The sequence below is a fragment of the Gopherus evgoodei genome, chromosome 2, assembly GCF_007399415.2.
Source record: "Gopherus evgoodei ecotype Sinaloan lineage chromosome 2, rGopEvg1_v1.p, whole genome shotgun sequence".
Lineage (NCBI taxonomy): Eukaryota > Metazoa > Chordata > Testudines > Testudinidae > Gopherus > Gopherus evgoodei.
The window spans coordinates 213,905,661-213,920,994 of NC_044323.1; the positions used below are offsets into that span (position 1 = coordinate 213,905,661).

At 40.1% G+C, this 15,334-nt stretch overlaps 1 protein-coding gene across 1 annotated transcript in view; it reads left to right on the plus strand.

The window, feature by feature from the left end:
- RMC1 (regulator of MON1-CCZ1) overlaps positions 1-15,334 on the plus strand; it is a 29,345-nt gene that overhangs the window by 12,480 nt on the left and 1,531 nt on the right. The window contains exons 6-19 of the mRNA XM_030552919.1: positions 1,855-1,995; positions 3,156-3,259; positions 3,786-3,875; positions 3,961-4,066; positions 7,131-7,242; positions 8,877-8,921; positions 9,557-9,610; positions 11,336-11,464; positions 12,226-12,332; positions 12,932-13,051; positions 13,327-13,404; positions 14,018-14,122; positions 14,224-14,292; positions 14,477-14,702. Coding sequence (XP_030408779.1) covers positions 1,855-1,995; positions 3,156-3,259; positions 3,786-3,875; positions 3,961-4,066; positions 7,131-7,242; positions 8,877-8,921; positions 9,557-9,610; positions 11,336-11,464; positions 12,226-12,332; positions 12,932-13,051; positions 13,327-13,404; positions 14,018-14,122; positions 14,224-14,292; positions 14,477-14,702 — 1,486 coding nt within the window. The remainder of the gene's footprint in view (positions 1-1,854; positions 1,996-3,155; positions 3,260-3,785; positions 3,876-3,960; positions 4,067-7,130; positions 7,243-8,876; positions 8,922-9,556; positions 9,611-11,335; positions 11,465-12,225; positions 12,333-12,931; positions 13,052-13,326; positions 13,405-14,017; positions 14,123-14,223; positions 14,293-14,476; positions 14,703-15,334) is intronic.

Below are 15,334 nucleotides of genomic sequence, written 5' to 3' on the forward strand. Positions count from 1 at the left end.
GACCATGTCACACCTGCCTATCCCTAACATGTTCCATATACCATCTTAAACCCATCTCCCTCCCATCTTGTCCTAATTCCTTAACTGCTGAGTTCTCCTCAGGCTTTTGTATTTAACTGGTGTGCTGTTGGAGTGAGCTACTGGATAAACATTCCTCTTGCTGGTGATTAGGTGAATGTTTTCTGAAAATACTATTGGAGTGTGTTGATCATGTGGAGCAAGTGATAAGGCAGTGGTTGAATTTAAAAAAAAAATAAAATCAAAAACCCATACCATAAACTTGTGCACATTGGACTGCAGAACTAAATCATCTGTTGTTTCTCACTTGACTTCAGTGAGGTCCCACATGTACCACGAGTCTACCCAAGTGAAGCAAGCTGTAGGATCACAGCCCACTATCATAAGAATTTTGGAGTAGGGACTGACTTCTGTATGTACCACATGAGGTGGATTGATTAAAATCAGTGATATTAATGATTTAAATCAGCAAGCAGGGAATCTTGATTTAAATAATTGATTTTACTCTTACTTTGTATTTATACTACTTAGTTATTTTCCTAAAGAGAGGTTCATTCTCATTGATTGGTATAACCGTTAAAACTATTGATTTGTTACTAACTATAGTCTTTCCACTAAATTGGCTGGTGGTATTTGGTAACCAGGAGCATATACTATATCTGTAGGCATTTATTTAAACAATTATATAGCTTAACATACATTTTATTCTGATTCATACTTTTTACATCTTTTATGTTAAAAAATAGCAAATGATACACTAGTTTTTTCACTCATTTGTGTTAAGCTGTATTTGGATGGAAATTTGAATTACATTAAAAATGCACAAAAGCAATATTGTAAAATTTGCTTTTATTAAATAAAACTACCTTAAATGTGCTAGATACATAAGAAAAATAAGCTTATCAAAACGCGTTTTGCATTGAAAACTGATTTATTAAACAAATAAAGCACTAACTTAAGTTAATGAATTGACAGATTGTTTCTAGTCATCATGGGACAGATTTTCAAAGTATTTAGGAGCCTAAAGATACAGATATGTGCTTAATGGGTTTTTCCAAAGCACCTGAACACCATGGGAGATAGGCACCTAACCTGCTTAGGCACTTCTGAAAATTCCACTAGGTTCCTATCCGAATCGTTAGGGGCTTAAAGGTGTTTGAACATCTGGCCACACTGAGGTCCTTAAAAGTGTTTAGAACAGGTATGTCTCATCCTCTCCCAACTGTATTTTTTATCCATAGCTTAGATATGGATAAGCTTTTCTGCTTTTTTCCAGCTCGCAGTTTCTGAACTTTGAACTAGTCCAAATGAAAATAGTTTCTCTGCACTTGCTGACTAAACTGAAACCAAAAGAAATTAAGACAAAAGCTTTTTGCACAACAGAAACTGAAAGTATTTGCATTAGGAAAAATGTAAACATTAGTATTTGCTGTATTTTAAAGACTGAAAATAATATAGATACTTACTTAATGCAGTATGTGACATTGTCACGTTTGTAAATGTTGAGGTGACCTGAAAAGGTTAAGATACTTTCCGCCTGATCCTGTATATAACTGAATAAACATCACCCTTTAATGCCTTAAAATTTGAGGAGGGCTCATTTGATACTGCATATTTATTTAAATAGATTTTTTTAATAGATAATAAGCTTAGGCTTTAACATAGGGTATCATAATTTAAAATTGAACAAGATTTATTTTCAAAAAGAAAAATGTATTTAAATCTATTTTTATTTAAAAAATCATCTCTATTTATCCATCCTGGTAGGGCACCTAGCACGGCGTGGCCGCTAGCCGCTACTGGAATAGTAAAGGTGCTATTACTTTGTGTCTCCAGGTATTACCAGAGAAGCGAAGTTTGAAACTGGTGAAAAATCAGAATATCAATGTAAACTGGTACATGTATTGCCCGGAAAGTTCTGTCATTCTGCTTTCGACTACAGTCCTTGGCAATGTCCTTCAGCCATTCTATTTCAAGGTAAGGGACACATTCCCAATCTTAAGTTTTGTTTGATACATTGGGTTTTTCAGGTGACTGTCTGCTCCCTCTTTCTTTCCCCTTCATCCCCCATTGGTCTTTTCTATTTTTAGTTTCCTCCTAGATGTGTAATGGGTTCAGTCCTTCATACAAACAAAAAAGCAGACAAAATGAAAACCTACATGCCAGTCTTTCTCTCTATGAGTAGAGAAGGAAAAGTTTTCTGTTTGTAAATACTTGGGAAACACTCTAACACTAGATAGATCTGCTTTCATGGAGAGGTGAGTCAAGATGATGCTGGATAGCTGACATTAGAGGAGTAATGCAGCAAAAGCAAAATCCATGATACATACGTTTTGGTGGCCCAGTGACTTGGCAAAAGAATTATCTTTCCAGAAATTACGCTTTCAGTAAAATACATTTAAACACAACTCTAAAATCCAACCCCAGTAGCAACTTGTAGTAACCTAAGCCTTCAGTTTCTGAATTGTGCCAAGAGTCTTGACATCTTCCCAGCAGATTGTGAGGTGAAGGCATGGGCTTCTGATCAGGGTCTTGCCAAGGAGCTTGATGGCTAATATGTACCCACTGAATTTTTTCAACTTTTTCAGTTAAAATGTTAATATTGTTATAACTTCCTCAAGAGACCTTTGAAGATACAAAATTTGAAATAAATTTTTCAGGAGAGATCAGTTGTTTTAAAAAAAAAAAAAAAGTTTCCATGATCGATGTAAGGCTTCTACCCCCACCCCAAAGAGGCTGAGTGCCTACTGGGTGGTCAGCTCCTCTGAAAATCAGGCCATTCTGGTCTCGAATTCCAGACTCAACTGTAAATGGGTTTGACTGTAGATTCTTGTATTAGTTTAATTAATCTGAAAGGGAAGCCTGAGATCTCATTCACTGAAACTGGCGCAGTAGAATGTTAAAGTAATAACTCTGCTGTTCATACAGTGCCTACCAAAACAGGGATGGGGCTACACTACAAATAGTAGTAAATAAATGAGTTGATTGTTCTAAAAGCTTCTCTTCTTTTTGGAACGGTATTGCCCCTTTTCACAACTAGTGGGTGCCATTCATATCACAGGCCTTCATAGAAAGTGAAGAAGAAATTTTTTTCTAAATTAGACCTGACAGGCTGAAACTTTTTTTTTTTAAAACAGGGAGGAACAATGTCAAAATTATCAAAGTTTGAAATTGAGTTGCCTGCAGCACCCAAGTCCTCCAAACTCAGCCTTTCTGAAAGAGATATTGCTATGGCTACAATGTACGTACCACTGAATAATCAGCCTTTTCCTTCATTTAAAGGGTATTGACAGCTTTTGTAGTGGAGGTCCAGAGAGGAGAGTAAAGTCCAGTCATGGTAAAATGGCTTGTCTGTTTTTTATCTTATAATAAAGTATTGTTAAAGTGCTTGGTACTGGACTGAATGTAAAGGAGCATAAAGAAATCTTATAAAAAGATTTAACTGGTTAGGAAGTGGATGAGTCTGTGTCACTTGAGAGATGTAAAACTAAACATTACAAAAGGCTGGTAAATGTACAATAGAGAATAATCTTGTATGGACAGAGCTGGCCTGAATGATAGATATTTGTCACCTAATTTAGATTCTGTAAGCAACCTACTTATTTGTATGTGAGAGGGAGGCAATGTGACCATGGCAGACTGGTCAGACACTGCAGTAAGAGGATAACTTGCTGTCTTCATTGCAGAAAGGATCTCCTAGGTGCAATTTTTCTGCTAGTGTATTCATTTATTTGAAGAATAACATTTTAATCATGTTGTTTTGTTAGATATGGCCAGCTTTATGTTCTCTATCTGAGGCATCATTCAAGGACTTCCAATAGTGCTGGAGCAGAAGTTGTCCTTTATCATTTACCAAGGTAAATTGTATTTTGGTTTTTATTTTTAGATATAAATGACCTTGCTGATCAATGCCTCTTATCTCTGATGTTCATGTTTTCATAGGGAAAGCTCTTGTAAGAAGATGCATATATTAAAGTTGAACAGGACAGGGAAGTTTGCATTGAATGTTGTAGATAACTTGGTGGTAGTTCATCATCAGGACACTGAGGTATGATCTGCCTACAATTATTTATACCTTGTCTTTAAAGTTTGTGCTAGATTTTCTGGAGGCAGTGGGCCTGTTCCTTCAAATACTTTTGCATGTGCTTAATCTTTCCAAGTAAAGCTAAGGATGTGTGTCAGTGTTTTCAGGATCAGGGCCCAAATTTGTAATTTACAGGGGAAAAATCCCACTCCTAATTGTAATGCGTTAGATCTGAATTATGATTTTCATTCTATCTTCTTTTCAGTTTCTCATTTCTCTCTCTTTTTCTCTCTCTCTCCAAAAAAAAAAAAATGTTAGGGGGCATGAAACTATCTGCTTCTCTCAGCCTAAAGGTTTCTATATCTACAGCTGGAGCAAAGCTGGTTCAGCCATTGAAAGCCCTGTCTCTCTCTAATGATTAGAAACTTTGTATTCTAATAATTCAAATGGTTGCAGCTAGAAACTGATCTTGATTTTTAAGTCTCAAACAGATTTTAAAAAGCCACGTATGGGGAGAAAATAATAGTACAAACTAAATTTTTTTTTTTTTTTTTGTAAAGTGTGTACAAAAGAACTTTTCCATCTCTCTGTTTTGGGCCAGGGGCATGTGTTTATAGGATGCAACTAAGCCAGTATAACAAATTTTATTTTGTAGTATTGTGGATGTAGAGTAATGCCTACTATTTTAGAACCCTGTCATTTTCATGGCCTTGACTCTCCAAAAGGTTCACCTTTTTGGAGGCAGTTTTCTTATCTCTTGCTTCAAAAGTGATGCTTATTTTTGAGGAAAATTTGAGCAAAATCTTTCCATATATTTTTGAGTTATAGAAGAATGGCAAAACTACTTCCCTGTTGTGTTTGATTAAAAACACACCTTTTCTACAAAGCTGTAGCAAAAATGGCTGAGGTTTAAAACTCCCCATGGATGTACAGGAGAAGATTATCAAAGGGCAATTAGATGGCCACCTTCCACTGAACAGGAGTTGGTGCCAAACTGCCCTTTGTGCCTTGAAAATCTCTCCCATAGTCCTCATTACACACCTTGCTTGGTTTTGGGAGGAAAAACAATTGAAGGTTGCTTGTGATGAGAAGCAAAGTGATATACATGCCCCAAAGCCTAATAAAATCCTGCCCCTGCCTTCATCATCACTGTACATTCTCACTGACAAGATCTGGAAGCTTGACCAGGCTGCTGCTGCTCTGACAGTTGCTGGAACATGCGAAGTTGTAAATGTCTCATTGAAACACAGTGTCAGTACTGTTTAGCATAAAATACATGCTATAAAATATACAGGATGTGCAATATGCTTAATGTTGGAGCCTTAACTGCTCCCTGAATTTTTTGAGCATTAGCTGTGTGATCCTAAAATAAACCAAAAGACATTGATACTAATGTAGGTTTTTTAATTACTTCATAGTATTTGACTGAAGTAGAGAGAATTAGTCTTTTAAGGCAGTGTTTTTCAAAGTTTAGGTCGCGACCCAGTACTGGGTCGCGGCATGTAAGGCACTGGGTTGTTTTGCTCAGCACCCATGGACGCTAGCAGCTCTGGTCAGCACTGCTGACTGGGAGGTTAAAAGTCCTGTCGGCAGTGCTGCCCAGCTAAGGCAGGCTAGTGCCTACCTGTTCTGACACCGTGCTGTGTCCTGGAAGGGGCCAGCAGCAGGTCCAGCTTCTAGGCACGGGGGCCATGGGGCTCCGTGCACTGCTTGAGCACTGGCTCCACATTCCCATTGGCTGGTGGGGTGGTGCCTGCGGGCGAGTGCTGCATGGAGCCACTTGCACTCCTCCACCTACGAGCCAGACTTGCTGCCGGCTGCTTCCGGGGCACAGCGTGGTCTGCGGTGCCAGGACAGACGGAAATCCTGCCTCTGCACCCCGGCTGTGCCGCTGACCAGGAGCTGCCAGAGGAGAGGTAAGCCCGTGTCCCAATCCCCTGCCCCAGCTCTGAGCCCTCCCGCCCCAGCCCAGAACCCCTTCCTGCACCCCAAACCCCTCCTCCCCAGCCCCACCCCAGATCCTGCACCCCCAGAGCCCTGACCCCCTTCTGCACCCAACCTCCTGCCCCAGCCCAGAGTCCCCTCCCACACCCCAACCCCCTCATCCCCAGCTCCACTAGGTTGCAGGCATCAACAATTTTCTTCAACTGGGTCCACAGAAAAAAAGTTTGAAAACTGCTGTTTTAAGGCATCTGCAAAAGGGGCCTGAGTTAAGGTTGAACATTAAATTCATTACATTAGGAACTTCCTGGCACTTGAGTGTCTGACTTCCCAGCCTTAATGTTGCATTGAGGCTAACTTTTAATAACATAATGCCCCAGTCCTGCAAAAACTCCTAGGCAAATGTTTAATCTTATGCACATAGTAGTCCCATTGAAAGCAGAGGTCTTGCAAGATTGGCGCCTCAGTAGTTAATCTGTCTGTGATGAAGGACTGCATAGATGGTGGCTAGATCTTTACTTGCACAAAAGGCTTTTGTCTCCTAAATGAACTCCTTCCAGGCAGCTTAAAAGAGTTTGGATAATGTGCCCCGTTAGTAGATGTTGCAGAGCAGGGTTTTTAATTGTAGTTTTAGTGCTGTATGTTAATGTAACATTTTGTAAGATATGTTTATTCTCCAGGACTAGCTGGGTCAAGCAGCAAGTGCTGGTGTACACATGTAGAAGACAGACAGTGCACAATGTGAATAGGTTACATGCCATTAATTTTAAAGTTGCTATGGAGTTCCTGTAATGCAAAGTGTGAGATCTCTCTAATACAGGTCTCCCACAGAGAAGACACTGTACTTGTGGCAAAATCACACCATCTGTGTTTTTTAGCTAATATTAACAAAATTCAAACCTGGCTTTAAAGTTTGTGGAAGTCTTGAGACATTACATGAGTCTGTAATAATTTTGAGGAAAATATACTTCTGATAATTTTGAAAAACCTGTAAACCAATTGAAGTAACATGATTTAATTATTATAAGAGCGAACGATGAAATAAATGCAAAAGCATTTGAACATGAATAACTAGATGTGCTCTTGTAATTGGTGAATATCTTCTCATGGACATGAAAAATGAGGGGCACTGTCTTTTCAATTTTAGACATCTGTAATATTTGATATCAAACTAAAAGGAGAATTTGATGGGACCGTTACCCTTCATCAGCTTGTTCTTCCAGCTCGATCAATACAGCCCTATCAGATCCCTGTGGCAGGTAAAATTTATTACATGGCACTTAAACACAGTGTACATGTTTTTCAATCCTAGGTACATATACAACCCCAATCAGCATAGTATCTAAGTGCCTCATAGTCTTCAATGTATTTTTCCTCACAACACCTGTGAGGTAGGGAAGTGCTATTATTCCCCATCTTAGTAGGTGGCGGGGGGGTACAAGGCACAGAGGGTAAGTGATTTGTCCAGAGTCACTCAGGACGTCTATGGCAATGCAAGGACTTGAACCCCGTCTTCTGAGCCCCAGCTGAACGTCCTAATCACTGGATCACCCTTCCTCTCCTCTTATGCTTACGCTGTGATCTAAAATGCACAAAAGTAACCGTTACTCCTTAAAATAGATACTTATTCACCTACCATCGTACCTTGAGGTAAAATTTAAGTGGGGTGTGGGAGTTGTGTTCAGTGCCAGTGAAATGTTCATGTATATAAAATTAAAGTACTGACTTGTTACTTTAACAGTGTGTCTCCTACCATACCGCTATGGTGGTGTAAAGCACACCTTTGCACTCCCCCAATTCTGGAGCTGCTGTGTGTAGCAGGGGTGGTCCCTAGGCATACATTAGAGCAACCTGAGGGTTAATGTAAATACTGTAGTTGCCAACAGCCCCCAGGTGCTGAAACCATGGCAGAGGATCAACCCAGCATAGCAATATCCAGGCCCCTTACACTAGCCATGGGTGGAATAGAAACATCTACTTGCACAAACTCTGCACCACCTGAAGATCCTTCCTGCACTGGGATGCTCACCCCTGGGTCAGATAGAGTAGCACCAGAGTTACGATTCTACAAGCAGTGTAGCTAGCGCACAGTGGCTGTGTTAGACTGGACTAGAGGCTCTTGCATATATTTTGCCTGAGATGGGATCTTCCTCTTTAAAGAGTTTAATTCTGGCCTGTTCTTTTCTCTGAAGTCACAATGGAAATAGTGATTCTGGAAGATGTGATTTGTCAACTGGTGTATGTGTTTTGTGGGTATATATGTAACTACTTCACAAATAATGTTGTGTAACAAACAGGATTGCTTAATTTCAGAATGCAAAAACCACTGTCCAGTGTTTTGCGGAACTAAAAAATACAGTAATGTGTTTGCATGCAGTATCTAGCAAACTGAGCAGCATTATTTTTATTGTTAGGATGGGTTATGGCATGTTTTTTCTTTTTAACTGAGTTGTAGAATAGTTGTGTGTTGTGTTGAAATCATAACACCCACACTAATGAGTGGGGAGGCAGAAGGAGCACAGTCTTTCTCAAGAGGCAACAAATTCTGCAGTCAGTTAACAGTAATACGTAGCTTCTTGTTCATACAGCTACATCAGAGCAACAAGCTACTTAAGTGTATATGGTTAAAAGACTTTTTGCAACACTAAGTGGCAAGTTATGATTTCAACACAACACAGGGTGACAAAAGCAAGTTTGAATTGTGACACATTTTACCAAAAACTGAGATACCGCATCTTGACAGGGAAAACAGATGGTTAATTTCTTGCATAACAAAGAACGCGTACACTAATCTGCTAATAAACCTTACCTACTCATGGCAGCTGGAGAAATCCGTCTGGCCTGGAACTTGTTTTTCTTTGTTTCAGATGTTAACTTTTCCCTCCATGTGCAGGTCCAGCCTCTGTGACTAATCAGTCTCCTGTTCCATGTAAACTCTGTATCCTTTGGTTCTATTTTATTCTGGAACTTTGTCCAGATGTAATAGTTTCTCTATGCACCTGCCAATTTAGAACATTTCTGCTATTAGAAATAAAGTGAAAAGGGGGAATCAAATATTTGTTCTTTCTTGCCTGTTAGACAAGTCTGTTAGTAGCTTTTTGATGAAAGAATGGAATATTAGAACAAAATATTTGAAGTGTAGTCCCACTCTAATGTGACTAAGATAGCATTGTGGGGTTCATAGTCTCTCATTTCTGATAAGGCTTCTCTGAGAATTAAATGGTGGAATAAAGCTTTTGAAAGCAAAAGTGTGCTAAAGCTGCAATACAGAATCAAAATATGTATTAATGTTAAGAGGTCTAGGAATGAAATTACTTTAATGTATTCAGCTGAAATGTCATAGGGAAATGAGGAAATCATCTTGTGACTGGTTCGTAAGGGATGATAAACAACAGAGGGGACAGTGTTGGAGATCTGAATGAGGCTGCTTGAATTTGGTCCTAATCAGCAACTTCTGGGGGCTTATTTATTTAAGCTAATGCTATTATGAGATAAGTGGTTTTATAAACAGATATGCTAGTATCAAAAGTAGGGCTGGTGTTTTATTTCTTAAGAATTTTCTTTAACATTTAGATTCCTCCTCCTGGATTGTCTTTCAGCCTGATATTATAATCAGCGCAAGTGAAGGTAAATTGGATGCGATAAGTTTCCCATTAATTTTTAGATTTAAGTACAGCACCTTTATCCTTCTAATTCCAGTCCCATTAGCTTTTTAATAGTCTGAATCAGTGGTTCCCAGACTTCTTTCCACCAAGGACACTTTTGGCATCTGCCTAAATTTTCTGGACCCCTTTCATTTGTGATATAGAAGTTTCATGTTGTTGTTCTATTGGCTATGTTTATTTAAAAATATATTTTTGCAATTAAAATAAGACTCAATGGAACCAAAAGTAAACAGTCTGCAATTATTAGAGGTTATTTATTTATTACAACCATTAAACTGTATCAAAGTAAGAATGCCCCCCACCCAGATGACCTCTCAAGCACTGTGCATGCAAGAACAAAATGGCATCCTCCATGTGGCAAAAGTACCTGCTGCAGTATGCTGGCTCAAGGGATGGATCCATGGTGGAACTCCACAAGTTCAGGGATCCCACTTTGGGAACCATGGGTCTAAATGGAAGTAACCAATGTGAATCTCACTAATGGACATCAGGGTTAATGAAGCATAACTGAAGGTGATTACATGCTTGTCACTTAAGTAATGAAACTATTTTGGATACCTCTTAACAAAAGAGGCAGAATGGGAGAAACTAAGGCCTCGTCTACACTACAAAGTTTTGCTGGCAAAAGCTGCCAACAAAACAGGAGGTGTACACACTACAAAGCTATTTTTGGCAGCAAAACTGCTGTTTTGCTGACAAAACCAAACCACTTCAGTGAGAGGCATAGAGCTTTTTCTGACAAAGGGTCAGAGAGTCAGTGTAGACTTGGCTGTTTGTTTTGTCTACCTAAGTGGCTTCCACCAATATCCCACAATGCCTGCTGTGCTCACTGTTTTGATCTCTGCTGCCCTGCAGGCATGTGCCCCTCCCCTTTCAAAGCTCTGGGAAGTATCTAACAGCTGAGCATGCTGCTCTAGGAACTAACCATTAAGGAGGAATGTTCCTGTTCTGCCCTGCACTAGGAACACAGCCCTGAGTCTGCAGAGAGCGAGAAGGAGGGAAAGGAGACAGGACTGCTGTTTTGACATTCCTCGGCACAGAGAGCTCACAGCACTGCTCAGGATGCTGCTCCCATCAGCTCAGGAAGAACTTGGAGGGAATCACAGAACCATAGGCAGGCAGAGCAGGCTGCTCCGGGAGAGACTGCTGTGCCGAGCAGAGCCAGGGGCTGATGGTGTGTTGGTCAGCCTGCTGTATCCAGCACCCCAGACACACCACTCTCCTCCTTCCCCTCCACTCCCTTTTAGTTGAAGAGCAGCTGACAATCTACTAGGATTCCCATGGAATGGTAGGACTGAGAAATCTGCATCATGTGACACTGTACTTGCCCCATGAACCATTGCAAACCCTTCCCAAAGCACCCTGCGGCCAGTTACACAGTGGGATCGCTACCAGAGTGCACTGCTCTCTGTGTCAATGCAACAGCTGCTAGTGTGGACATGCAACAGCGATTTTTAATTGAAGTGCTTTAATTAAAGTTAATTAAAATTAATAACTTTTGCTGATGAAACTTTGTAGTGTAGATGAGGCCTAAGTGTAAAATAACTTGTATGGGTATGGAATACTGTCATCTTATGATTTTTCATGTGTTAAGTAAAAACTTAGGTGGCCCTCACTAGTTGTGTAAATAGTTTTGTTTTAGTTAATATTTTTAATAAGGCTTGATGGTTGGCTCTCTCAAATCTAGGTTATCTCTGGAATCTCGAGGTGAAACTTGAGCCTGTGATTAACCTCTTGTCAGATAAAGGAAAGCTAATGGATTTTCTTCTCCAGAGGAAGGAATGCAAAATGGTTATCCTATCCGTGTGTTCTCAGAGTAAGTCTTGTTCTTATTGATTGCATGTCTCCGTCTTATTCTTGGAAGCATTTTAGGTGTCTTCCTACACTGTCCTCATTCAAGGCTAGTTCTCTGTTGCCTTGAGCTCAGTCTCTTATTTTGTGAACTACCAGAGACTAAAATAGGGGAGCATTCTGTGTGCTGGTGACTGTACCACATTCTAAATATAGTCTCTCATCAGTGATGTTGCTTATGCTGCCAACAATATCTAAGCCATGTTGCTTTTGAATATCTCTCAGAAAATCATTTCTGAGGGCTATTGTGTGTGCACGTGCTTGAAAATGTAAGATGAGTCTGGTTCCTTCTTTGAACCAATTCTCGATTTCACCAAATGAAACTTCAGGTCCTAGCAAAATGCATTTGCATTCCAATTAAGCATAGTGCTTACCATAGTCTACACTTAACATTTATATCTAGCCATGTTGACACACCTGAACACCATAGTTAACCTCCAGTGTAGACATGGTTACACATACAGAAAAACATCTTGTTGATGTGGAAAGTGTCTGTGCTACAGCTAGCTGTACTGCCCATAGAGCAGACGTACCCTTAGTGTAAAGGGAAAGTGGAATTTAGGATGTTCATGGGTCAGTTGACCTACTCTGCTGTGGTTAAGAGCATTTCCTGAATGTAACACCTTGTGCAGAGTCTGTGGTAAAACATTACTGGAGTATATACTCCACTAGCAAGGGAGAGACTGTTTTATCAGTATCTTGTCTTTTATGGCTGTTGTCTTTCAGTGTTAAGTGAACCAGACAGGGGAACGTTGGCTGTGATTGCCACTGTTTTTGACAAACTCAATCACGAGTATAAAAAGTACTTGGAAGCAGAGCAGAGTTATACCATGGTAAGTAATCTGCATCAGTGGCTATTTAGACAATGAATTTCAAAAAATACTAACCCTTATGGTTTTCATCACAGAGATGAAAACTGAAGTCAGTTAGCCGCAGCAAGTACACCTCCCCCCTTGCATGCGTACAGAACTTCAACTTCACAGCATCATAGCTGTTCTTCTGCAGAACCATGAACTTGAATTTTCTGACTTGTGTTCTAAATATTTCAACCAATCAGTTTTTTAGGTTGCACCGAGCTTGAGTATTTCTGGTGGCACTATTGAGTAGCCAGCTACCACTGGGAATAACATACACTGCAATGAAGCACCATTCTACATTGTATTTAATATATATTATGGGCTAGCTTGTATAGAACTAAGCCCTACCAAAACTTGACTTACTGAATAAAGCTGAAGATTTTTCATTTTACGGTAAGAGTTGGATCAAGAATATTTGTCAAAGTTAAACAGCATGTTCCCTTTCGAGCAAAGTTAGTGGTCTGATCTAAGGCTAACGTATAGTAGATTACTTAGCCCTGTGTACATAAAGCCTGCTCAGTACAGAATAGCTTCCTGTTCATGAGACTATTCGTCTTCCTTCTGCCTTGTTGTAGGTGGTAGAAACAGGCCAGAGCCGAGGCAATCCCCTTCTGAAACGACCAGTCCGTACCCAAGCAGTTATTGACCAGTCTGACATGTACACGCATGTTCTGTCAGTGTTTACTGAAAAGAAGGTGAGTGAATCAAGTGCAAAAAACTGATAGTACTAGACAGGGAAGTTTTCCTAAGAGGAGGGTTGGGTACGTGGAACTACAGAGACTGGTGATACTCACTACAATTCTTCTGAAGAAAACAAGCTCTCTTTGGTAACAGACAAGCTGAGTATCAAAATTCAGTAGCTTCTGCCAGTACTTGACATGAGAATCTGGTGCTAATCTAAGCCATTAATCAGTATACAGGTTGCCACTTCAGGATGTTAACTACCATAATTTTTCTGCTTGCTGCATAGGAAGCGCCTCACAAGTTCACTATAGCAGTCTTGATGGAATACATTCGCTCTCTTAACCAGTTCCAGATTGCAGTTCAGGTAAAGTTCCTCAAACAGCAATAAGGGGCAGTGCGTGCTTATGCTTTTAAATCCTGTTTCCTGGAGAATGGGAGGGGGATAGTATGGGCCTTGTTACAATAGTAGAGGTGGGAGATGAGCAGTATCTCTGGGTTCTAGCTATCAGTTCAAAATACCGTCCAGATTTTCAAAAAGCAGGAAAGGAAGAGTCAGCAAGGCTTGGCAGCAGCTTGGCCTTAAGATGAAGGGTCCTGTCTCTAACTGGCTACCTGAAACTTACATCACTGTGCTTCTAAGGTTGCTTTCGGTACAATTTCAGCACCCACATACCAACCAGAAGCCTGCTGTGAAAGAGAAATGAACCATCTCTATTGGCTACTAAAGCTGGCAACCTTAATCTAATTATTTGAGCAACAGAATAAAAAACGGTAGAAACTTCATTGAGCTACACTGCTTACATTTAACTGGGAATAGAGAAAAGCTAGTACTGAAACTGGAAGTCTTATGTATGCTTCTAACTAAAATCTTATTCAGTTCCACCTTCTAGAAGATCTTGAAACCCATCAAACAACTGAAGACTTGATATTGAGTCAAACTGCTTTAGAGTTTCTTTCCCTGTCTCTTGCATCCTCAGCATTATCTATATGAACTGGTCATTAAAACGCTTGTTCAGCACAACCTGTTCTACATGCTTCATCAGTTCCTGCAGTACCATGTGCTAAGTGACTCAAAGCCATTGGTATGTATGTTAATATGGATTCCATGACAGCTGTTTTAAGATTAAGGGTAATACTTAACTTTTGAAACAGTATTATTAAAGTTGGTCTGTTACTGTTTCAGGCCTGTCTGCTGTTGTCTCTCGAGAGCATTTATCCCCCTGCACATCAGTTGGCTCTGGACATGTTAAAGGTAAGAATCATTGTGTAAACAAATAAGCTTCAAACATGTCACAAGTGGATAGCAGGCATGAAAACCTTATTGTATTTTACCTGATCAGACAGTATATAGGAGAGGTGGCTGTATTACAATATTTATGATTTTCTGCAGTATTAATATAATTGCTTTAATTTTGTCTTGTTACTTGGCTTTGCAGAGACTTTCGACAGCAAACGATGAAATAGTAGAGGTTCTATTGTCCAAGCACCAGGTGCTGACTGCCTTGCGATTCATCAGGGGCGTTGGAGGACATGACAGTGTTTCTGCCCGCAAGTTCCTTGATGCAGCAAAGCAGGCAGATGACAACATGCTTTTTTATACCATATTCAGGTTCTTTGAACAAAGAAATCAGAGGCTACGAGGGAACCCTAACTTCACCCCAGGTAAAAGGATGATATAAAATATGTCTGACTTTCTTTAATGTAACTCTGTGGTCCACTTAGCAGTGGCTGCTGGTTGGGTCCTGGTTACTGAAGATTACCCTCACTGGCTCAAGGAGGGAAGAGAACTATAATGTTTGTGCTAACATCTCCTGGTTTGACTGAAGAGGGCGGGAAATGGCATTGACCCTGTTAACTAAGGGCATGTTGGCTATAGAAGCTATTGAAAGCTCTCAAGGGGAGAGATGCTGGGCCATGGTTCTAGCTTGCAGCATGTACAGATACTCAAGGTAGGAGTGGTGGTCTGCCTTACCTGTATCATGTATAAAATGATTCCAGTTATAGATGAAGTGTCTAAGCTCTAGTAACAAGCACTGTATTAACCCTGAAGATTAATTTCTAACATGAGGTAAAGCTGTTTGCCTTCCACACTGAAACTAAAGACTAGTACTGGAAGAGTAATATCTTGATTAGGCTCACAGCTGTGTGCGTTCACTAGTGCTCTTGAGTACGTTAGCTAATTCCTGTTAAGCAGTTGGGCCTGACTAGGCTCTAGGTCTTGTCTACTACACTAGGAAAATGTGCTAAAGATTTCATTACCTTGCTGATGTGGACCTATTTAGCTTGACCACCAG